Source organism: Uloborus diversus, chromosome 1, assembly GCF_026930045.1.
Source record: "Uloborus diversus isolate 005 chromosome 1, Udiv.v.3.1, whole genome shotgun sequence".
NCBI lineage: Eukaryota > Metazoa > Arthropoda > Arachnida > Araneae > Uloboridae > Uloborus > Uloborus diversus.
In genome coordinates this window covers 133,063,394-133,089,949 of record NC_072731.1, presented here as the reverse complement: position 1 = coordinate 133,089,949, position 26,556 = coordinate 133,063,394, and the positions used below count along the sequence as shown (strand labels likewise).

Sequence of the window (26,556 nt, the reverse complement as noted above, 5' to 3'; positions counted from 1 at the left end):
TTTTTTTTTTAAATAAGAAATAGGTTTTTATGAAAATTAAATTAATTCCTGTGTAGATTTGTTTAAATTATATTGATTACAGTAAATGTTCAAGTACTATATTTTACGGTGCTATACATATTGGAATTACTATTGTATCTTTGTTTTTTCCCTTGTGATACACAAAGTAAATGCTCATGCTAGTATTTTGTGAGAGAACTGCTGTTTATATATATTGAATATTAGTTTGATTTTAAAGTAACTATCTGATCAGACTTACAAATAATATCCTACTGCAATTAGCTTAAAAAAAAATTGAAATATTTCGTGGAGAAGTATAAATATCTGCATGTTGTTTTGATTTGATTAAAAAAATAAATGCTAATAAAATGTCTTTTTAGGTGGACAGCGTTCACAGTATAATATGTCTACTAACCAAGCAAGATCTGAAATGCTTGCCCGTTTGGTACAACAGCAGAAACAAGAACAGCACTTACAGCAAGTACAACAACAACAAATTCAGCAACAACAAATTCAAAATCACCTGCTCCAGCAAGCACAACAGCCACAAAATGTTCAAGGATTCACTGTTGACATGTTGGCAAAAATACTTGGCCCTTCTTCTCAAGCTCCTTTGAGTCCTGTATCTCCCGGTGTCCAGCAATCAGCATCTGCACCATCTCTTACGCGGAATGAACCTCAAATGCAGAATTGTAATTTGTTATTTAAAATATTCATTAAGCAAGTCATGAAATGTTTTTCTTTTTTGGTTTTATTGCAAATACATTGCTGATTAATCTTATAAGCAGACCCGGAAGTTGATGACCTAAAAATCCCCCCCCCCCCTAAAGAGCCCTAAAAATACACAAACAATGCGTTTTCAAGTTAAAATTCCATTAAAGTATTTATTTTTAAAAATTACAATAGCCTCATCAAATAAGTTTCGTGAAAAATTAAAGCTCATTTGAAATGAATGGAGTCACACACACACACATAGATACATTTTCTAATTCAGATACTGTATAAAGCACCAGTAATTTCCCTTTAGTTTCCTGTTTAAAGTGAACAATGAGTGGAATTATCTCCTTTCACTGACAGGAGAACATAACCAGAAACGAAATCATGCCAAAGTGATGCTCAAGTAAATTTGGTAAAATTTGATGCCCCTCATAAGATAATCTGCATTTTTTCAAAGTTGTCAATTCCAAAAAAGGCAAGAGAGAAAGAAATTGACCCCATTTTGTGCCTCTAAAATTGTGCTGACCAGGTCTGTGCACCAACAGGACCGTGTATTGTTCAGGCTTGAACACTACTGCTTACCAGATTGCACTGTTCCTAAAAGGGGGAGGGTTAAATCAGAAGTCAAATCAAATTATTTCATCTGAAGACATTGTATTCATAAGTAGAGTTTTTTCAGCATGGTTTCAGGGGCTATCATTCTCAATGAAAGTGCTAATATCGGCGCTTTGCAATGACTGACTAAATTATTTAAACGTAAAGTATGTCAGGAAGTATGCAAATATTTTAATGATAAGAGTATCGGATGTGCGAGAGACAAATTAAAAATGAGAAAAATTTGCTGGAAACTGCTTGACATGACTTCATCAGAAACGGGCATGTTAAAACTTTGCCATTACAATATTTTTTTCTCGAAGCCCCTGAAAACCTCTCGGGAACCCCTAGGGATTCGCGAACCACCGGTAGGGGAGCCGCTGTACTAGGCAGATAATTGTCTAAATAATGGGGGTGACAAAAAAAGAAAATAGGTCTGAAATTGGACTTTAAAAAAATAATAATAAAAATGGAGAAATAATTCACTATCAACTTCCAGAACATACTTATAAGACTGTTCAAGTAAAAATACTTGATTTTATGAAAGCTAGAAAGAGTTAATTTTTTGTTTTAAGGTCCACAACCTATTGGGGGGGGGGGGATTTCATTGTTGAAAACTTTCTTTGTTTTCAGAAGACCTTATGTGTGTGTGTGTGTTTTTTTTATGATCAACTTTAAAATTCCATTTCGGGTGTAATTGAATCTGCTTTTGGATCAATGTAAATGAGACCATAAAATATCATAGTTAATGTGATTTCTTTATTATTTGCTTTATGTATTGATTTGTTTCTTTTTTGAGAGGTAAATTTGATTTTTATACTTTGAGTAGCAATATTAACTTTTGTAAAAATTTGAATTTTAAGATTAAAAATTTTTTTTTCATTTTAATTCAGTTTTTTATAAAGTTAATAGCATTCGAATTTTTTTCAGATTACAAAATCACAAAAATTGTTGATATTTTAACAAAATTAAATCATTAAGTTCTATTTATATTATTAAATAACCTGTAGGAATAGGATTATGTTTTAAGTTAGAATTTTTTTACAATGTAAAATTAAATATATTTTTAAAACCTCATTTTACCGGAAAGGACCAGGCTAGGGTTGTTGAAAACCTGAACCCCCGAATTTTGCGGCATGCTGGCTAAAGCAGGGTAATACAGTATTTATTTCTGCTTAGATCATGGTTTAAAACTTTCTCCCCCCTCCCTTACTTGGGAGGTGCACCACTTGTCAGCATAGCAAATACTGTATCAAAAATGATAATTTGTGTTATAGACCAAAAGTGGTAAGCTGCTCCACACGCTTGAGCTATAATCATTGATTAAAAAACTCCCTTTTATGTTTTCCTCTTTGTGTTTTTCTTGAAGGTTTTTGCTAAAGTATTTTGTGGATTTGATTGTAAGAGGCAAATGCTGACCACATTAGTGTTTACATACAGAATAATAAGAGTTAATTATGCTTATATTTATTTTCTGTTTTTATGCGGAACTCGTTTCATATCATAAAACTTGCACTAATTTTTAATTTATTTGTAACTGATTTTGCATAACTTTTATTATCAAAGTTTTTCACATTACAAGAGAAATTACATTATTTATACGTTCCGAATTTTTCAAACTCAAACTTGTTTATATTTTTTTAAATTTCAGCTGTTCTGCAATATCAGAGACAAAGAGAGTTATTGTCTTCAATATTGAAGCAACAACAGCATTCTAACAATGCTAATCTATCTCAGCCAAATCTATTGCAAACTATCCAACAGCGTCGATGTCCGTCCTCCAAAGAAATTCCAGTTCAGCAGACCTTGGGATTACCAACGTTAGGAATAAGCCCTCGTCAGTCCCCATTGCCTCCTGAAGCTATCAGCTCAGCAATACCAAGCCAAGGCCGAATACCATCACCTCTTGGTAAGGACAAAAAGTGAAAATTTAGTTAATGATTCTGTGGTTTTTTTTCTCATTAATGATAATGTGAAACTTTTGGGCTGTTTACCTTTCTTTATATTGTGAATTTTTTTATATGAAATGTATGTATTCAGTGGCGGCGATATGGGCTTATAAGTGGAGGGGCAAAACAAAGACAACTAACTGAATGTCAAGATACTTTTAGCCCCAGCAAAAAAATGGAAAAAAAGATAAAAGTGCAAAATTTCGTTAGGGCTCGTTTTGAGAGCAGATAAGTGGAAATTGATGTAAATTTAACGTCTTAATTCACGTTTTTCTTAAGATTTTGTTGAATTATGTACACAATAATTTTCCTTGAAGAAACATTTAGACATGAATTAGACTTACATTATTTACCCCAAAGTATTTTGAGGTGTCACAAACACTTAGTAGTAATTTCATCAACAAGTATGGCTTGTTTATGTTTTGAAAACAGATATTCAAAGCAAATAATTATGTTCTGAAAATTTTGATGTTTCAGCTTTTTTTATAATTTCTAGTTTTGGTTCGAAAATTGGAAAATAAAATTAATTAACCAGAAAAAGTGAGGGGCAGTGCCCCCCCCTCCTTTCCCGTAAATCGCTGCCACTGTGTGTATTAAACTTCCAGCAATTATTTGAAACTTATAAGTTATTTTCTTTGGTTGAAGTTGTCTTTATTGACTATTAAAATGCAATGAAAACTCAGAAAAAGTGTGTCTGGGGGGGGGGGGAAGCAGAAAAGCAAGAACTAATGTTTTGCATGAATAAGTAGGTTAAACTACATTACATTTCAACCTCTTAGGAAGCTAATTGTGGATGTCAGTGAGAGCATTTGTTGTATTTCTTTGATTCCTGTAATAAATGACTTGGTTGCAAATGTGACGCTATCTAGACTTGTACTTTAATTAGTATAAAAGAATAAAGGTAAATTTTCTACCTCAAAGCCAGACAAATATGAGTCACATTATCAGTACTTTGCAGGAGAGTAAAATAGATAGTCATACAATGGTTGGGACTGGTGGTGGTTCTTATATAGCACAGGTAAATAATTACAAAGAATTTTCTTTCAATAGAATTACAGTGTTACGGCGCATTGTATGGATTAAGATTCTACATACAATACAGTAATAACCTGCAAATCGATATTTTTGGACTTACGTTGATCTAATCCTGAGGTACAAGAATTGAAGCCATATATTTTGAAGATGAGGGAAAAATGATTTGTATCAAAAGGAAAGAGACATCCTTGGAAAGGTCCACAGAAAAAAATGTCTGTTTATTTATAAAATATGCATTGTTAAGCATGTGTTAATAAGAAATTTGGTTTAATTTTAGTTTTTGGGCAGCAACCACCTGCTCTAAGTCATGCCCCTGCTCCAATACATCCTGCTGCTATAGTCCAGGCTATGGCACAAAATGCTGCAAATCCTAACACTTTACAAGTGCAGGTATATATATATATATATTTTATTTAATTTTTTTTACAATAACTTACTCAGAGGTAGTCAACAAACTCTCTTTTTACTTTCTTCTATGTTCAAAGTAATTGTAGGAATAAGTATTGGATTTATAATTTAAAAAAATCTTCAAATTTAAAAGTTTACTCATTCTGTTTTGAATTGGCAGGTTTGCATTGTTTGGGTTCAAGGGATCAAATAATCAAATGCAATTGACTATTTGATTCCTTGAGTTTTTTAATAATACTAGCTGTGTTGCCCGGCTTTGCAAGCTCTATCTCAAAAATAAAAGTTATGTCAAGTGACCTGTGTTCAACAATACGGCTTAAATAATTAAAAAAAAAAAAATACTGTAAAATTACCTATCAAAATAATCAGACAACAACAGCATTTTTTGCTTTTAATTTGAATACACTCAGGATGACCTAAAAACGCCAGAAAACACTTTTTGTCCCATCTAAAGGTGATATTTTAAAAGTTATTTGCAACTAAAAACTAATAAGTTTCGTTTCCCGCTGAAACGAGGAGTCACATGACTCTCCGAGAAGTGACGTGGGATGTACCTCGCTTCTTAGTTGCTTAATGTCTTTCTTCGATGTCCGTGTGCTTTATGTAGGGTGCTACAGGTACTTCTGTGTTTAGTTAGCTTATTTATTTAGGTATTTCTTGTATTTATCTGTTGAAAATGTTTTTTTGTGATCATTACATGGTTTAATGCTATCAGTTTCCAAACCACTTTGTTCAAAAAAATATATATATCCACTGTATATTCAGAAGGAACAGTTCTATTCTTTCCCTGCGCTTGTTTGCATTATTGTTCAAATTTTCGAGAATTCTCCCACTTTACCCTTGGGAAGCGATGAATGTACAGATTAAAAGGGAATTACTTTCCATCAATTTTGAGAAATCGCACACCTGCAGGTGGTCAATGGTCACCTGAGACATTTGTTTTAGATGAACAGAAGGATCACATAAACATAATACAGTAGACCTTCGTTTTACGCGGGGGTTATGTTCCACGAAAACGCAGTGCAAATCGAAACCACGTAAATTTGGACCTAATACTAGTGTTAAAATAGGGGTTTGGTTCCGTAGATAACAAAATATTTCATTCTAGTGATGATTAATTGTATAACAAGTTTAATGTGTATTTATACAGACTTTTATGCACAACATGCATAAAGAAAACATAATTAATTTTGTGTTCTGTTTATAACGAGAAGCTGGCTTTGATAGTCTTTTGGCAGTCATTAAGAATTTTTCTCTGTAATTCTTTGCAGAACATTAACGCATTCATGATCACTTGCATCATTTCCATGGTAGAATCTTTCTTCACTTACAAATCAGAAAGATCAGTCGCATTGTCTAGGGATGGCTCAAAACTTTCAATGTGAACGTTCTTGGATGTTCGTCACCGATGTCTGTATCTCAGTTGGTTTTGGCCTCCTTTGTCACTTCTAAAAGCTCTTCTTCCAGTGAGTTCTGAACTGTGAGTTTAATAACTTTACTTCGAAAGAGCTCTGGAACCAATCGCATAAAATGTCTCCAGTGGCCAAAGTTCGATTATTAGCACGTCAAGATGCAATTGATTATGAGTAATCTGCAGTCTTTAGGAGTTAGGATTTTGAAAGAGAGGAAAATGTTTTATCTGTTTGCATTGTCGCATCCGCGTAAAACCGAAACTCATCCGCGTAAAATAAAATAAAGGTGTCAAATATGAAACCTCGTATAATCAAAACCGCTTAAAATAAACCCGTATAAAACGAGGGTCTACAGTACATATTATAATCAAGGAATTGATCTTGCTTTGAAAGCATATTAATGTGGGCAGAAATTCAATTAATTTCATACACCAAATATAGAAGTTGTTTCAAGAGTTATGAAAAGTGATTTAGCAACTTTTTTTTTAAATGCTCAAAAATAAGAAAAAAACTCTGCTCTTTTGGTAACTAATATATGACTTTTGCTTAAACATTGGTTTATATGAAAAATTATTTTAATAGTTTATATGATCTACGTTCTATTAAAGTTACTTATTTTTAAAAGTTCCCACAACTTCAACAATAACTTTTTTAGGCCCTTTATTACATTTTTATGAAGTTTTTTTTTGCATTAATGTTAACAAAAAAAAATGCTAAAATTGTTTTAAAAAAATTACAATACCGGTAATTACCTCAGCTTAAAGTTATATTTTCATTGAATTTTAGTTTTTGTTTAAAATTATAATTGTTTGTATTATTGTAATATTGCAATGGCCAACAAATACTCTTAAATTAAAATCGAAAAAAAAAAATAAAATCTATATGTTGGAAATATAGACGATGTAAGAATTCCAAAATATTTACTATTTTATCATAATGCATATTTTTACAAAAACGTTTTCAAAATTAAACAGTTTTGTATTAAGTTTTGTTCTTACATCCTTTGTCCACCATCTGTAGCTTTTTTTTTTTGTTGAAGAAGTTGAATATTTGAAAAAGAAATTGAACTAGAAGTGATTGAAATATCACATTTTGCATCAAACAACATCTCGAATATTCTAATGCATTTTTATTTCAATTAGTTTTTGTTTCTCATGTTTTGTACATGTTTTTGGCATCAAAACAACATGTTTAGTTTTCCTTAATTTGCTTACAAATTTTTTCTAAGTTAGCAGCAATATTGAAAGGAATTTTGTAGTTAATCAATGCTATAAATTTTCAAATTTAATTTTAAAAATGTACTTGAAAGGGAAGATTAAAATTGCATGCAGACGACATTATCCATCCATGGCAGTCAAACCATGCACTTATTAACTCTACAGCCCATCCGCCTCAATTTTCTCATTTATATTGATTATCACGACTTTTTAAGCACAAACTTAAAAAATATACCAAAGAATCAGCTTTCACATACATCTCCGATTTCAGCCCCCCCCCCCCAAAAAAAATGTTAGTTTGTAATGTTATTTTCTGCAAATTATAGATATCAGCTTTCTAGAATCCTTGTTCCATTGTACTTGCCATCTATCTTAGCAAATCGAAAATGTATTCAAAATATTAAATGTACGTAACAAATAAGGAAATTTAGAGGAGCATCAGCGTTCAACTCGCATTGAAAAATTTAGTGTGAGGAAGAGGGGCATGGTGTATGAGGCACGAAGGCCAATCAGCGGTTGTTTCTTCTTGTGGCACTTCTACGGCAATTACAATGCTTAATAAGTAATAAATGATTTTTTTGTGGAAAAAGAATTAGATTTTAGGATTTAGGAGACCATTTTTGATAAGTTAGCATAAAAATTTGGAAATTTTAACAGATGCTGCTGTTGTCCATTCTGAAAGAAAGAAAATGGCAAATCAAAAATTGTTGAATAAATTCAACACAACCCTCCTTAAATACAACTAAAATCCTTGATTATCTTCTGCTGGCAGTACCAAAAAAAGAAAGAAGATAAATTGCCAAATAATAATCAAAAGGGGAAATTTTTATCTCAAAATAAAAACAAAATTTTATTTAGTCTTAATGTAATGAAAAAAAAGGCAACCTTCTGAATGGTTTTATTCTTGCCAATTTAAAATAAGATCCAGATCTTGCAAACGATAATTTTCTGACATGAAAATGCTGTTTCATTAGGCTTAAAAATGCTCATAACTGTTCTTCTGGTGATTTTACAGCCGTGGTTTATTATTACTATTATTATTATTATTTTTGAAATTCAAAGGAAATGAACTCCAGGGGTATTTTTCGCGGGCTTTCAAATGGTTAGGATAATTATTTCGGGTAGAAAGAGCCATTTTCAGGCCCTAAAATTAAAATTAGAACGGTTTGGTACTTTTTCCGCTTTCGAAAACCCTCCTACATTCCTTCTTGGGTGCCCAAGTACCTCCCTGACAAGAATTCTGTGTGTACTTTTACCAGTGGATTAAGAAGATGTATATTTTATCATTTTTAATGATTATGCGCTTTTGTGGGGGGAAAAAAAAGTAATAATATAGAAGCACCAAGTACCTCCCTGACAAGAATTCTGTGTGTACTTTTACCAGTGGATTAAGAAGATGTATATTTTATCATTTTTAATGATTATGCGCTTTTGTGGGGGGAAAAAAAGTAATAATATAGAAGCACTAATTATTTGACAGTTACATTATTTTCCTTTTTCTGTCGTCTGTAAAAATGTCATTTATCTTCATGTTGAGCTAGTGCAGTAAACAGTTTGGAGTTATCTCGGTCTCTAACATTAGACAACTTTACAAGCAGTCGAGTTATGCTTCGAGAGATGTCAGATCGGCTAGAAGCGGTAACAGAGCCTTTCATTTTGTAATAGGTTAGATTATTAAAAACCTTAGAGCAGAAATTAAAATGGAGGGAGCAAGTCCAGTCATTGGCTTAGCTAAAGCTGACCCAAAGACCCCAAGTCACATGACTCAACGATGAATGGTTTGCATGTTTTGGGTGAAACAAGCAAAAAAAAACCTAATTTCTTTCAATGCTTTGTTTTAAAATCTATCATGTGACATGGGGTCTTGGTTTCATGAATGAAAGTCTTCATTCTCTCTATTTATCTCTTCTCTATGGTAAAAACGTGCTAGCAGTCAAGTTTTGTTTATCATCATCAAAATGCTACAGAAAAAACCCCCTTGAGAAAGTGCATAAAGAGACCTCAAGAATACCTTACTAAATACTTTAGTTTTTAATTATATTTTGAGCATTTTATTTTTTGAGCTTATGTGCATTTCTTTTAGCCATTTATTTTTGAACCACACATAATATTACTTTAAAAAAAGCACAAATTTGCCAATAACAGCAGACACGTGTTTCGGCGTTACAGGGAACACCTTTTTCAATGCAAAAAGTAATGAGCTTATGGATGAAAAGACATCCGACAAAAGCCAAGAGCAGATAAGCATGCAGCTTAAAAGATAAAAACAGCGGATTAGCCAAACACCAATGACAAAGTTATAAACCGATCAGGAACCAATAGGAATGCAAGCAAAGGCCAAGAGGTACGAGGTACGAACCCAGAAAGAAAGAATTCAATTGGACAAAGATTAAGCGGAAGCTTAAACAAAAAGAAAAGAAATTGTCAGTAACCGTGAACCACAAGAAAGGAAAAGCTGAATGGAAAACCATGAAATAAAATAAACAGAAGCACAAAATATTCGAAAACAGGAAAAATAAAGATAAATAGATTTTATGCTTTACCTAAGGTGCATAAAGCTGGTATTCCTTTCAGGCTGATTGTTTCTCAATATTGGTACGGCTTCGTACAAACTTGCAAAATATTTAGTCGCTGTGTTTTCTCCTCTTAGGAGTCACAATTTATTTACCATTAAAAATTCTGTTGAGTTTGTTAAAAAAAATTCATAGTTTCGTTCCAAATAATTCTTTTATGGCTTCTTTTGATGTTAACTCTTTATTTACGAACGTTCCCGTCGAGGGTTCATTGTTATGCCTTCGTAGAAGACTTTCTGAATTTCATCTCACCAATACGGAAATAGAGGATTTAATTTTCCTTACCCGTACTTGTCTTAAGCAATGTTCTTTTGTTTTTAATGGGAAATTTTATATTATGTTGGATGGTCTGGCTATGGGAAACTCACTTAGCCCCATTCTTAGTGATATTTACATGCATTATTTTGAGGTTAAGCTGTTCCAAAAACTGCAGTTTCAATTTTATGTTCGGTATGTTGATGATTGATTTGTTCTAATGAACCAGAATCAGTTTGAGAGTGATGAGATTTTATCTATTTTAAACTCCATTGATCCTCATATTCAGTTTTCTTGTGAGAAAGAACAGAATAATTGCATTTCATTTCTTGATGTACTTGTTTCTCGTACTGAAATTGGTTTTGAAACTACTTGTTTATCGCAAACCTTTTGCTGTTTCTTTACCTCCTCATAGACTATCATCTCATCCTCCAAATCAAAAATATTCTGCTTTCAATTCTTTTGTTTATCGCGCAATTAATATTTGTTCTTCATCGGAACTTCTTAAAGTGGACTTAATTATCTTAAAGCTGTGGCAATTGATAGAGACTATCCACCAACTTTGATTCCATATATAAAAAACTTTCAATTAAATCCCAAACTAATGTTCTTAACCGAAACTTCATCAGAAATAGTTTGGTTGTTTTGCCATTCTTTCCATCTGTAAGCTATCAGGTTGCTAAGATTCTAAAACGTTTCCAATTCCAGGTGGTGTTCTCGCCTATTAATAAACTTTCATTCTCTTCTCTTAAAGATCCTATTCACCCTCTTAATTGTTGTGGAATTTATAGAATTAATTGTAGTTGTAAACTTACCTATATTGGACAGACACGGCGTGCTTTAAAAATTCAATTCGCTTCAAAGAGCATCAAAATTATGTGAAAAAACAACAATTAAATAAGCCTAGTATTGCTCAACATTGTTAGGATTCGAATCACTCTTTTGATTTTAACTCTTATCAAATTATCCAAAAATGCCCCAATTCATCAGATCTTGACTCTTGGGAATCTTTTCATATTTTGAGGAACAGTTCTAAATTAGTTAATGATCTTAAAGCAGTTCCATATTTTTCCAACATTTGGCTCCCATATCTGTAATACTGTTCTTGCCCCATTCCCCTTTTTTTCCCATTCATTTTTATCTATCTTCCTTTGTTTATTTTTACCTTTTTCTTGTTGACATCCCCCCCCCCCCCCAATTTTCTTCTATTTATCTTTATTTTCCTTTTTTCGAATATTTTTGTTTCTGTTTGTTTTATTTCGTGGTGTTTTTTTCTTCCATTCATGCTTTTCCTTTCTTGCAAATCACGGTTACCTGGCATTTTCTTTTCTTTTTGTTTAAGCTTCGGCTTAATCTTTGTCCAATTGAATTCTTTCATTCTGGGTTAAGTACCTAAGAGAAAGCTCTTGGCCTTTGCTTGCATTCCTATTGGTTCTTGATTGTTTATAATTTTCTCATTGGTGTTTGACTAATCTCCTATTTTTATCTTTTAAGCTGCATGCTTATCTGCTCTTGGCTTTTGTCGGATGTCTTTTCATCCATAAGCTCATTACTTTTTGCATTGAAAAAGGCGTTCCCTGTAACGCCGAAACACGTTTCTGCTGTTATTGGCAAATTTGTGCTTTTTTTAATGTTTTTCTTCTTTACTGTTCAGCACAAAGGTATTTATTTATCTCACACATAACATGACAATCAGTCTAAGCTACCAAATTGTCTGGTAGAGTGAAAGAAAATAGTGCCCCCTTTCTTCACCCCTGCTAACATGTGCCAACATTTGGGTTTTGCTTTTCTTTTTTTAAAACATCTCATTTCCAAAATTATATTTGGCACTTTGCTCATGCACTTTAACGATTCAATTTCTTTTAAAAGTGAAAATAACTGATTTTCTTATTAAATGGGGCTTTTACTGGTTGCTCTTGAGTGTAAACACTTGAAATTTTAGTGCAATGCTGTTATGGCATAACTTACTTTTAGCATCTTATTTTGTTTATCATTTTTCTTACCATTTCCTCAGCAAGAGACAAAACAAGCTAAGATTACAAATCACACATTATTTAAAGTAAGAAATAACAATGTCAAAAAGCACAAATTGCAAATAACTGCAGACACAAGTTTCAGGGTTTCAAGAAACGGATGTCTTTTTATCCATATGCTCATTTCTTTTGCATTGGAAAAGGCGTTCCTTGTAACGCTGAAATAAGTGTCTGCAGTAATCTGCAATTTGTGCTTTTTAACGTTGTTTCTTACTTTTCTTTTCAGCACAAAGGTATTTATTTATTACACATTTTTTTTGGTTCAAAAGTGAAAGAGAAAAAATAAAAGCTTGAAAAAGCATGTTTACTTTTACGCAACTATGTGTTTTTAAATACAGATTGCAAAACTTTTCTCTCTACCCCCTAACTTTCACCCCTTACCCGTAGCCTTTAAAAAAAATACGATCTAATATTATTCTATATCAAATCAAGTTTCTCCCGGATTGAACCCTGGAAAAATATAGAATCATGTACTTCATGTCGTTTCAAAAAATAGTTCTATCTCAATGCCAGGATTTGTTTTACTTTCTTATTTTGGGTGTGTTTTTTTTTGGGGGGGGGGGGGGGGGGAGCATCCCTGCTGAATATTTCCTTGAAGGACATATGTACAACTGTTATCTCATATTCAAGCTTTATGAGGCCTTGTTTGGTCAGTTGCAATTGTGAAGGTTCCTTTTGAGTTTAAAAGTGTTTTTTCACAGCATTTTTGCAGTTTTAACATTAAAAATCTTGATTTTATTTTTAAGAATCCAGTTGTTCTTCAACGTGTACCTTCACCTCAAGAACTTGCTGTTCATACACAATCCATTTTGCAAAATGCGTTAATCAAACGAAAATTAGAGGAGCAGAAGGAAAACTTTCGTAAAAGACAAGAGGCACAGAGGTTAGTTTTATTATTATTATTATTTTTTTTTTGTAGTTATCTATTGATTGACTGAAGTTAAACACTGTTTTGGAAATAGCTATTAATCCTGCAAATTTCTTTAACAGAACAAGTTCTCCTATTGCAAATGCCAAGAATGGAACAGCTATCTCTCCATTGAAGGTTTGTTTTAGTTTAATTCATAATTTTTATCTTTAACATTTAATAGTTTACCTGTCAGAAATATTTCATATTTAGAAACAATGGAAGCATGACTGTCTTGGACACCAATTGTGGTAGAGGTGTTTTCCAAAAACCTAGTCAACATACAGCATTTTGAAGGCAATGTGAGAAAACCAATTATGTAGTGTCAGACAAAAGTATTGTCGCCAATGCCAATTTGACATTAAGTGGGGGCTACTTGGTACCAGTAAAAGAAAATCAGAAACTGCTGTAGTTTTATTTTTTCACCTCACTTGTTTAATTTTATTATCCTTATAAACATGCCAAGACCCAAGAGTATACAATTAGTCAAGAGCAATGCAGGAGTATTTTCAGGCAGTGAGAAGCAGAAGGATGACTATAAGAGCAGAGCAGATTCTTATTATAGTACACTTATGATTGTTGGCATTAGTCTTCAGACAAATACACTTCAATGCAGATTAAAAGGAACAGAAATCAGGGTTGCTTAAACTAAGCATGGTGGAAACGACCCTCGGTTCTTGAAGTATTGCTATTTGTTTGAAATTATGCTACTGGAATGTGTATAAAAGAATTACTTTTTCTAGTTAATAGAGTGCCAACAATAGTGAGGCACCCTGTACAAAATACGATGGAGAACTAATAATCAGTGGTAAACTAAAAGAGAAACATGTAAAACATCCCAAAAATCCCATAATTTTTTCAGTACAATGAAGAAGATGTGTTGATCGTATTATACAAATAAGTAAACATTTTCTTCCATTGGCGCAAATGAATAAACATAGTAGCAAATTTTGCCTATTTGTTTACTTTTAAAAACTCAAAAAATACTAATTTGAAAATAGAATAAAATATTCTAAAAAAAATAAAAAGAACTGATTAAAAATTAAAGCAATACAGTCGAACCTTGTTAACACGAACTCGACAGAGACGTCAAAATATTTCGCGCTGACCGATTTCGATGTTTACCAGATTTCATGTCAGCAGACAAGTTTTTTGTTTGTTTTTGGGTCTCAGAAAATATAGGAACCAATGTAACTTTGTACAAAAATGTACACTGAAGCAGAAAAATTTATAGTTTAAGAAACACAAGTAATTCAAAACAGGCATTGGCCATTCGGACCATTTCTCTACGACAGTGCATTTTTAAACATCTGATTTTTCCTTGATCACAAGACTGGATTTTCCCCCACAGTATTGACTGGTAAAAAAACACTTTATCACTTTTAGACCTTAAACCTCTACATGGGCAGAACAAGTGTCCAGAATTGGACTTTTTTTTTCGCGATGAAATTTTATGTTATGATTTGTCAGCCACTTGGTGAAGACTTCACTATTCATCCAAGCTTTTTACTGTAAGCATAGTCTACAGCTAAAGTTCGTACTTTCTTTAAGCAACATGGTTTTCCCGATTTTCCTGCACAAGGAGAGGAATTTTCTCACTGCCATCTATGTTGCTTACGGTTAAGTGCAGATCTTTCGACTTTCAGGACTAATTTCATGTAAAAGTATGGGGATTTTCTTTTTTCTTTCCCCCTTTTTTCTTTCAAGACCTTAAAATTTTCTTCATCTTATGCGAGATTTCTTCTAAATCCTCATCGTGTTAAGAAATTGATTTAACACTAAATTTGTAGCTTATCTAACGGGGGATAGCATTTATTTCGAGCTAAGCAAAATTTCACGTTATGTAAGTTTGTGTTAAAGGTGTTTGACTGTATTGGCACATGCCTCACCAGGAGGCATTTTAAAATCTTTTTTCTGTGGACTATCTGTGGATGAGTTTTTAATTCTTTTGACTTTCAGGGATTTCCCTGTTCACATCAGAAACTTTTTATTTTTTTTCCTTTTAATTCTCATATGCTGTCTGAAAGCTTTTGAAAACCAAATTAGTGGTCTTTTAGGTTATATGATTGTGCTTTCATGGAGGGACTCAAAGCCGAAAATTTTTTGATACTCCTCTCTCTGGATGTGTTGACTGCGGAAATTTTGTCATATATTTATGCACACTTCTGAGTTTCAGATTTTAGTTTGTCGTTTTATAATAAAAAGAAACATTTAAAAAAAAAAACATATTGACTAAACAAATGTTTTGCTTTGCAGGCTTTTTCATTTGGTAATACATGTTACTAAATATATACTTAATATACTTTATTTTAAAAATATATGAGCATACTTAATTTTTTTTTTCAAAAATTGATGGTTGATGCAATATTTACTTATTAATTTCCTGTTTCTCATTTTCTTAAAAAAAAAAAAAAAAAAGCCTACACCGTAGCAGATCTTCTATGCCAAACCTTTTAGCCGCACTTTATTTTTCAGCATTTTGACTTAAGTTTGCTTCGATGCTTTTATTTCAAAAAGACAAGCCATAGATCAAGTATTTTCTTATAATAAAAGTGGCTACTGAATCAAAAATGTCCATCGGTTACTGGCTACTAACTGAAAATTCTAATTTTCTGGCCTAGTTGAAAGACGGCAAAAAGGGAAAAAAAGGTGAAGATTAACAAATCAGAGGAGCTCTGGAGTAATGGAGAATTTAGAGCTCCAGCTTTAGGGAAAGCACAGTTCCTGAGCGCTCCAGTTCTGGATCCCTGCTTTTCCATGTTTTTAGCAATACAAATTATGTATCGGGATGGAGGCTTCCAAATTTAATGGTAGGTCATGGGTAAAAAGAGATCGGAAACCAGTGCCAAGTTTTTACTTTGATGAGATTCAAGATATTTGAACAAAATACATTTTGAATAGTTCATAAGGTCATTAGGTATTGCACCTGCTAAATCAGAGTATATCTTTCACGTTTAAAACTGGTGAATTTTCAAACTGAATTGTTGCTAATTTATCTACTTTTTGAAACACGTAGTTTCTTTACTGGTTTTCACTTGTTTGTCAAAATAGCATTATTTAGTTTGACTAATTTATTCATTTTCATTGATATTTTTTGTTTTGTTTGTTTCTTTTGATATTTGTTCAAGCCAACCTCATCACTTCAAAAATAATATTTCTTCTCATTGATAGTATATGGTTTCCAATTTTAACTTCTAGAGTTTTTACTTGATACTGTTGTCATCTCCAAGTATTTTAAATTTGAATTTCGAAGTAACTTCGCAATATTTTACTTTTTTCATTAATACATTTTTTAAGTTAATGTGATATGTTAAACTTTTCATCTTAAGACGACTTTATCCGATAAATCTAATAAGTACTTTGCAGGGGCTCAGTCCTACTATTGCATTTACTCCCACTTCTGTAATGAGGAAAATCCATTCAGAAAAGACAGAAAGTAAGGAGCAAAAAATTTCTATGCAAAATGGAAATAAAGCCCCAGGTATTTTTTATGTTAAATTAATAAATGAGTAAGATTTTGTGTTAAGAATCTTTCATTTGTTTGATTATGCTTTAAATTTTCTTTTAGGTGCTGGTGATATCAGAATTGCAGACTCTTTGCAAAATACTCAAAAACTCAGTTCAATTGGAATTTGTACGTCCCTCGACAATAATATAGGTTTTTCAAATAGTATAGCAACCCCACATAGTAATAACGCAAATCAGGTACCTCGAGCAGTTCATGGCCAAGCACTCAGTCAACCAAGATCTATACATGGAATGAATTCTGGACCACCCGTGATTCTTCCTGGTCAAGGACGTCCAATTGTTAAAGTAGGGCTAGGTCAGGGCTTGAATTCTACAAGTGATATATCCAGAACAAGTTCTGCAGCTAATAAAGCAAGCATTGGACATAATAAATCATTTATGTCTAGTAATAATCAAGGTATTACAGTATTTACAATATTTCATTGTAGAGTATAAATTTAAAATTGTGTTAGCGCAGGCCTGGCGCTTGGGGTAGGCGACCTAGTTGGCAGCCTAGGGCGGCAGATTTTAAGGGCGGCAAATTTCGAAATTGAAACTTTTTTTAAGTATGAATATTTGTTTCAGCGCTATGAGATTCACTGCTTCAATATTAAAAGAAAATAATTTAGAGTGTAGACCAGTGCTTGGATGTGCAAACCATAGTTAAATTTAGTTTTTTAATTAGAAATTCAATAAAATTTTAGAGGCGGCCAATTGCGTGATTTAAAAGTCTGAGGTGCCCTTCCCAATTAATGTCCCCATGTAATGATCAGCTCTAGTAAAATATAAGGCAACACCTCATCCATAATTGTAATGTATTTCACAATTGTTAAATATATTTATTTCATTTTACACAAAGTTTCAAATGGCAACACCTCATTGTTGAAAAGTAAAAGATGCGGGAGATCATGTTTGATAGATTTTTAATTTATTTGAGCCACGACGACTTGAGGTGTAACAACGTTATGTGTGATGTTAATAAAGTTTGATTTTTAGCCTACTTTCCCAGCCAAAGTCAGAGAAAGAAAAAAAAAAGCATGAAAAAAGGCTTAATGCATCTTAAAAAATGACGAAAAACAAAAAACAGTCGAAAATAATTAAATATATATCAAAAAATTAAAATTCGGAAAGTAGGGTATTGAGTTGGGGAAAAATGTCTGTGTGTATGCCCCCCCCCCCCCCAATAACTTTTGAGTGACTAGTTCGATTCAAACAAATTGTTTTTTGTTCGAAAAATCTCGGTGAGGACACCCCATTCCCATATTTTACATTTTGATTTGAACAATTTTTAGTACAATTTTGAACAGTTGAAAAAAACTTAACATTAGCGTCTATGGGGAAAGTCAAAGCAAAAAAGAAAAAATATTAATTTGAATTTTGACATCTTGTTCAATTATGTTAGTTTCAAATTATGTTTTTTGCAATCACGTGTGTGTGTGTATGTGTGTGTGTGTTGGATATGGACGCAACCTGGAGAAGTAGTCACTAGAGAAGCAGCATCGGGAGGGGCTGGTCGACAGTGGTGCTGCAGAGGAAGGCGGGATAAAAATAAAATCATAGGAATTCAAAACAGTCAAATAAGAACAATAAGCAATGTGATTGCTCAAAAAAAAATCTTGAACTTAGAAGCGAAGTGGATACAATTAAATTTTGTAGAAAAAATCTTTTAATGATGAACATGTATCGAAAATATCTTTTTGATTTGAACAACTTTCCGTTCAATTTTGAACAGTTCAAATCTCTTAACATTAGCAGCTATACAGGGAAACTGTAAGTCAATATAGATTACGAATTTAAAGGTGGATTTTGTTCAAGCAAATGTTGTTGGAAATAGCTCTCGACGACCTACTCCCGACGCCGAGAATTTTGAGGCACTTGACTCTGACTCCTTTGCCTGAAAATTTGTTGGACTCCCCGGCTTCGACTCTGACTTCGTAGCTTTGGCAAAAATTTATGTACATAGGAAAATGACCGACTCTGACGCTTGGAAATTCGAATCCTGTATCAAAAAATAAGTTCAACTCTGCAAACATTGGCAGATTTGTGGACTTTAAGGGAAAATGACAGATTCCAAGTCTTTGAATTAAAAACTTTTGACTCTCGAATTTAACTCCTTTGTACCAAAATCAGATTGACTCTGCAGACATGGTTTTTACTGTGAAATAATTTTAGTCTAAGATCCTACTAGACTTGACCTACCCTCATCGAGTTTCCTAAAATTATTCCCATAGCTGAAGAGTAAAAGTTGTAAATAAAACGTGAAAGTAAGAATTTCTACCTCTTTCACATGACCTAATCAGGGTTGCAGGGGTTGAAATGCGCCTAAAAATAATTTACCCATATGGAGTTTCCGAAAAGCATTATCGTAAATAAAGAGTAAAAGATGGAAATAAAACACTAAACTAAGGTTGCCTACCTTTTTCTGGTGCTTAAGCAGGGTTGCCAGAGGCTAAAAATGGACCAAAAATGAGTAATTTACCCTCATTGAGTTTCCAAAAATTGTTGGCATAAATGGTGAGTAAAAGGTGTAAAGAAAGCGTTAAAATAAGGTTGCCTTCCTGTTGCGTGTGAACTAATCAAAGTTGCCAGGGGCTAAAAGGTGCCAAAAATGAGTAATTTATCCTCATTGAGTTTCCAAAAATTGTTGTCATTAATGAAGAGTAAAAGCTGTGAAGAAAACGTTAAAATAGCCTACCTTTTTCCAGTCCTTAATCAGTATTGCCAGAGGCTAAAAGGTGTCAAAAAATGATTAATTTACCCTCATCGAGTTTCCACATAAGTTATATAAAAAAATGTACTCTTGTAGGCTTTCACTAAAAAGTTTTCTTTTAAACCAGCTTTTCTTAAATTGTGCTCTACAGAATTCCTGGATGCCATGGGAGGGGGGGGGGATCCATGAAACTTGCATTTTTAATTTTTTTTTCAAAATATTCAAATTAGACATTTAAAAAATAAAGTTATCGTGTTTAATAAGTATTTTACCAATGAAGGGCTGAGCCGATATAAATAGTGGATTAAAAAGCCATTAATTAATTGGCAAGTAGAATACAACTTTTTTACTGAAATGGTGCTTGATCCTTCCTTGCACCAGAAATTTAAAATTTAATCGATTATTTCATAAAGGGCGAAGTCCAACTAATGCAAGTTTTCAGGAATCAATAAAAGTGAATATTTCATTCAGAAATGAACTAAATTCTGCAAAAATTTTTATGACTAATCTAGCCACAAGTAAAATCGTTATCTCACCTTAAATTATGTTTCATTTCATCACTGAAATTAACTAAAATTTTTTTTTTTTCATTTGAACTTATGCCCTTTCTGCAATAAAGAAGACTGAAGACCAGTTTAGAGTGATGAAAGTGTAAATCAAGTGAAACAGATTTGTTTCAAACTGATTTCTGATAATAAAAAATAAAATGACAAAGTGATAAAAATAATTAGTTAAGTCTATATTCATAAATTCATTATTTTAAGTAAATACATCTCGTATTTTCCTCTTTATCTTGTCTTTTTTTAGTGAAATGATAAAGTTGGTGTAAAAAAAATTACAAAAACTAACAAACTGAGGTAAAAAACAAAAGTTTTACATGTGTATAAAACTATATTCATATTCATCAAATACATCCTCCATGGAAACCTTTTGTTCTATTGGTCTCTTCTCTAGTTTTGTGTACCAAGTTTGATGTACATATTAGTATGACTATGTTCAAAATTGCAGTGAATAATCATCTTGATTTTTGTCATTTCTTCCAACAATATGAAAATTTTCCCTTTATACTCAATATTGGCTACGATAGTTTAGCCAACAAGCGTTACTTTGCAATATTCTCTTGAAAACAGTCTATAAAATAGCTAGTCTGAAACCGTTCCTTTGATGTTCTATCGAATATTTAAGCATCATGAATGTGGATAATTGAAAACATTTGTTGCCCAGTAAAATCTGTTTCCAAAATCTCAATTTGGGAAATAAGTCATAGATCTTAAAATAGAATAGATGTGCCTTCTCCCCACTTTTCTCCTCAGAGCGCGCGTCAACATCCCCCGTTGGACATCACATGATCAAGGGACACCTCTCACAAGAAACTGTTTCCCCTATCGAAGAGAATCACTTTGCGCCGCGTTCATTTGCACAGGGTTCGTACGGGTCATGGAAATCCTGGAAAGTCATGGAAAAAAAATAAGCAAATTTCAGACCTGGAAAAGTCATGGAAACTTGAAATTTTCAGTCTAAGTCATGGAAATTTATTTTTAGTCATGGAAAAATGTTCTGGGAAAAAGTATCAGTAGCTAAAAAGAGTATTAGAAATCTTGAGTGATTTAGTATTGCACCATGAAAGCTACTTAAACTGAAAAATTGAACGATCTCAAAAAACATTGCATCCATTTCGTTTCCATCAATCCTAAATATTTATTTTAAAATTTATCAGAGTTTATCTCAATTTGTTGAAGGTTTTGGACAATCTTATTCATGCGATAGAATACAGAAATAGGGGAATTCTAATGCTCAAGAACAGTAGTGCCCAATATACAGCCCGCAAAACTAATCCATGCGACCCACTGGTACGTTCAGTGCCATTATTCAAACATGTTCTGGAATTTTTAAACCTATTAATTTACATGCATTTGAAAATGTACAAATAAGTAAACAAGTACATTTAAATCAAAAGATTTATTTACTATGAAATGTTTTTATTTTTATTTTTTTAAATAAATATCTGGTTTAGAAACATAAATTTACTAAAGAATGAGGTTTTATTTTAAAGAACCAAAAAATTGTCAAGTTTACACTAAACGGCAGCTTTTGAAGCAAACTTATTGAAACTTAGTAATGATTCATTCAACCTTTTCCCCAATCATTATCATTCTGCCTGTTTATAAAAAAAAAAGTCGACATTTAAGCATCATTCACTGTAGCTTTACTTAACTTAAAGTTATATGATGAAACAGGTAAGAATTATTCAGTTTTTTGGTGTACACTGATATTTTTTCAATCAGGTAGTGGCATTCACATAGAAGTTTTGCTAATGCTCATTTCCAAAAGAAAAAAAAAGACAAGTTTGATATTAAATAGAACTATTCTCTTCATGTAACAAGGTCATGGAAAAGTCATGGAATTTTTTCATCCAAATAGAGTATGAACCCTGTTTGCACAATTAAGGGAAATTAAAGCATTTAACCCATGGTTTAAATGCTTTAAGCATGGGTTATACCCCATGGGTTGAACTCCCCTTTAAGCATGGGTTAAATTAAAGCATTTAACCCATTATTAAAGAAAAACGGAACACTCTGTCCCTCACGTAACACCTCATATTTTTCACTAAAAGTAATAATTAAAAAAGGTAACAATTTTTTTTTTCATTAAGAAATCGCAAATGTATTTGTTGTACTTTTGTGAAAAATGTCCTTTGTTACTTTTTAAGTTATTACTTTTTAATGAAATGCGGGACAAAATGACAGCTTTTTCATAGAATGGTCCATTAGATATTTTCCCAATCATAACTTTTGAAGCAGGCGCACAAGCTATTTAAACTTTTTTTTAAGTGCTTAATCTTGAACAAAAATTGACCTTATAAATTTTCTTTTATGTCAATCAAATTTTTCAAATACAGATAAATGGTTTCAATGCGTGCTTTTTCCCACAACTTTTGAAGCCAGTGCAGCAATTTGACATAAAACCCTATCTAAAACCATAAAACAATTAGAAATACAAATGTAAATGGTATCAAATATCAATTACCTCAATTAAATAATATTCTAAGATTCGCATGCGTTTCGCACCAACACTCTATTAGCCAAACAAATAACTTTGGTTTGTTCCTGATTTTTAAACAACTTCAGTTTTTTTTTTTTAAGTACTCAGAAAATAAATTCATTTGTAATTATAAACTACTTGAATGGTCATTTGACTTCCGCCCTCTCCCCAATTTTTCTTTTTTTTTTTTTCGTCCTACAGGATATGATAATTTTGACAATTAAAACTCGAGGGTGAAGAAAACTAGTGATTACTGTCCCTCAACAATATTAATTTTGTCACTTTCCTACTTATTGGTCTTTCTGAATTATTTTCATTGTTTGAAAATGTTATTTTCATTGTTTGACTGCGTGATACATTCTAACGCTTCAATATGTAGTAACGATTAATTTTATAAACTTGTTAACGAAAAAATCTGCTGCTTCTGTTTCCAACATATGCTTATTTAAACTTAGAAAAACGGAATTAGAAATTTTTCTCATAACTCTTGTGGCTTCATGAGTAACATTATTTTTTTGTGTTATACTCCCAAAACTTTTTCACATTCTGGCAAAGTTGTTCTTCACAAATGTACATATTTCAATGGTTGCAATCTTGCAATAAGTTATCATACTTGAATGTGTCTCAAAATTCTTAAATTTTATTATGCCTATTTTTTGGTTTATTGTAGTTAAGACTGCGTTGCAGTCGTCGCAGTTCACAACAGATTGCACTTGCCGGACAAAAAAAATCCAGCGTAGTCAGAAACATCATTAATATACTGCGTCATGTTAATTGAGATGATTTCTGAATTTTCCAAATCGTCGTCAAAGGAATCTGAAGAAAAGGCTTTCTTTCAAAGCATTTTTGTTACGCTTCAAATTTAATCTTAGCATTTGAAATTTGTCAAAATCAGCGCAATTTAAAGAACTGAACTCCTTAATTTCCGTATGAATGAATAATCTTTTTTTCGCACTTCGAAATTGTCCGACGATTATTGTTGAATCCCCCTCACAACCTGATCGCACTGAAAAAAGTTTCAAAGTGATCCTGAGTAAGCTTATAAGTCATTACGCAGTTTAGAACTGGAATTCGGGCACCTACATACTTTTCATATGTTCCCAGCACACTTTTCATAGAAATTAGGAAACTTTAAAATCCAGTTTTTCGAGGACATACTATAACTAATTTTCCATCGCTTGTTTTTAGTGATCTAATATAATGCTCGGCATCTACAATAAATTGCTTAAAATATTCTTAATTTCGACTCTGCTGGGGACTTTTTTTGCGTTTAGCAGAAAGAAAGATTTCTGTTACTCAGAAAGTCCACTATGTCTTTATTTTTTAATAAAATTGGCACCAGCATCGCATTCATCAAACCATCTTTCGCTAGAAAATCTCAGATTCACACATATAGAGATTTCTCCCATAAGTATAATGAAAATCTTCAGACAATCCTAGACTTTTAACAACGCTTCGCATTGTTATATCACTGCTGCTCGAGAAGAGGGAGACACGATGTCCCTTGATCACGTGATTCTCGGCAGAATCATGATGACTCCACTTTCTCGGGGCGAATTACGCTGCGCTGTAGGAGAAAGGCCTATCTATCCCTTTTAAAGATCTATAAAATAAGTCCTCTTAAAATATGAAGGGCATTTGTTTGAGCAAATACAGATTTTATTGTTTTCAACAGATTTGATGGTGAATCTTGATGTAATTTTAGAATTTCACTTAAAAGAGATTGGATTTCACATGGCAATAATCTGTCATATTTGTTTGACATTCGTTTTACTGTCCTAAAATCCTGGTCGCAACGGACAAAACAATTGTCATCTCAGAGGAAAGGCATTATATTGCTATCTTGTTAAATTTCTTCAGTGTTAATTCAGAAAAAAAATCCTGCAGTGTTTTTTTTTTTTTTGACCAGCGTATATATCACTGAAAGTATACAGTTTTTTCGCAGTTCCTAAAGTGATGTTATTAAAACCCCAGAGAAATTAGCGAATTTCATTCCGATTCCGTGATTTCGAATTCACCCCAACCCCCGAACTGACGAACCTAACATTACCGTAATTTTGCTAGATCAAAGGAGTTATTTGTTTTCACTTTATTATGCCACAAATTTAGTTCTTCTATGGTCTTACCATTGTATCTTACTATTTCTTCCTTTGTGTTTAGTGCAGAAAAGGCATAAGTCCGAGACTTATGCCCTTTCTGCACTAAACGAAATATGTGACCCCTAAATAAAGTACTTTGTTGTGCAATGATTGACTTCTCTGCTACACTAGTCTATTTCTCAACATACAAATATAGGAAAATCACAGCTAACTCAATTTTGAAAAAAAATGTGACTTATGCCCTTTCTGAAATAATCTATTCAATTATGCCGTTCAGTGAAATTCTGGTACAATTTAGAAGATGAATATTCTCAATTCTCATGAAATTCTTTGTTGACACTTTTACTATTTGCAACTAAATTTTTGTTTACAACTTATATGTTGACAAGAACTAAATATCGTCAGACTTTGTGTTGATCCTGATCTGAGAATGCAATTTTCATGCATCAAATCTGATATTAATGTATCTGTCATAATAAAAATATGTACCAACAGTGATGTTCCCATCAATTTTTCTGACTGTATACTCCCAGTAATTAATCATGCACAATATGTGTATGCAATCATATGCATAACATGTCATAATATGAAATTTTTTGAAGCTTGAGGGTATATGCCATATAACTAAGAAAGTTTGAGAGTATACGGCATACATGGAGTATACCCTATGGGAACACCACTGGGTACCAATCATATCATTAAAATTAAAACTTTAAAATTTTGTTTGAATTGAGTTGCAGACAGTGTTGGATCTAGCAGAGGAGAGGAGGGGGCATAGGTACATGTGTCCCTTCTGTCGTATTATTACCTAGGGGCAAATTCATATTTTAATAAGCAATCTCAATTGAACTGTCAGTCTGGAGCCGATGTCTGTTAAATATTTTTTAAGCCAGAATTTTTTTAAACTGAAGAATAAAATTGCATTTGATAATACTCATTTTGATAATACTCATAACCTGCACTTAGCTCTGAATTGAGGAGATATAACTGATTCTAATATGACTGACTTTAAAAAGTAAATATGCTAGTGTAAAAATATCTTGCTTTTTGTGGTTTTACTATATGTCATTAAAATAGTATTGTACTAAGATGCTCTTAAATTGAGTTTTACCTTGTCTTAATATTGTATGTTAAAACTTATTATGTTTTCGAAACTTCATTATTTGATTTGATTGTGCAGCTAATACTGTTCATCATGAAGACCCATGTTTCGATTCAATGGGAAAATTCCAATGGCATCACCAGCTCTCACGTCAGCAAAGTACATCTTCAGTGCCCCAACTACAGATGGCTGCCGCTACGTATGCAGCTCTCAATCATCGTCCTCCACCAGCTCTTAATCCTCATCATCCTAACATCTTACGACCAGTAAATATGGCATCTCCTGCCAATGTACCTGCATCCAATATTAATTTTCCACTGCTCAGGAATGCAGTGCAAAATCCCATTAGAGGTATTCTAATTTAACAATTTAAAAATGCTTTAATATTGTTAATTATTGTGTTTTCTATACTAATATTATGAAGCTGAAGAGTTTATTTGTTTGAACTTGCTAATCTCAGGAACTACTGGTTTGAGTTGAAAAATTCTTTTTGTGTTGAGTAGTCAATTTATTGAGGAAGGCAATAGGCTATATAACATCATGCTGTATGACTAATGGGAGTGGAGCAGCAATAAATTGATATTAAATCAATGATAATCATGATGCAGAGTTTGTTGCATCAGTAGCTGGAACTGTTGTTGCCAGAATAGCTCAGTCATATAAATATTAGTCGTTATATATATTAAAAACCATAGAATATTTTAGTAACTATATACATATAACAGACAAAATTTTAGACCGTAAAAGTTTTTAAGCAAAATACGCACAGTTTCTCCGTAAAAAATTCTGAAGACAAAGTTGTGTCTGGTCTTGAACTTCTCCAGCCATCCAGCACTGGCGTGGAAATTTTCTATGTTCAGTAATATAGCAAAATTTATTTGTATTCGTACGCAGCACACGTCTACTAATAGGAATGAATGGTCTTGAATTCAATACTGCTGGAAACACTTGAATAGAGCTGAGTCTACTTCATGAAAGGTGCACATCTTCATTCAT

General features: G+C 32.5%; 1 protein-coding gene across 1 annotated transcript in view; it reads left to right on the top strand.

Moving 5' to 3' along the window:
- Window positions 1–25,925, top strand: part of LOC129235140 (eukaryotic translation initiation factor 4E transporter-like) — an 80,406-nt gene extending 54,481 nt beyond the window's left edge. Inside the window, exons 12-19 of the mRNA XM_054868834.1 lie at window positions 381–692; window positions 2,963–3,220; window positions 4,573–4,685; window positions 12,940–13,076; window positions 13,184–13,238; window positions 16,467–16,581; window positions 16,669–17,025; window positions 25,639–25,925. Of these exons, the coding sequence (XP_054724809.1) occupies window positions 381–692; window positions 2,963–3,220; window positions 4,573–4,685; window positions 12,940–13,076; window positions 13,184–13,238; window positions 16,467–16,581; window positions 16,669–17,025; window positions 25,639–25,925 (1,634 nt within the window). The remainder of the gene's footprint in view (window positions 1–380; window positions 693–2,962; window positions 3,221–4,572; window positions 4,686–12,939; window positions 13,077–13,183; window positions 13,239–16,466; window positions 16,582–16,668; window positions 17,026–25,638) is intronic.
- The last annotated feature ends 631 nt before the right edge of the window (window positions 25,926–26,556 follow it).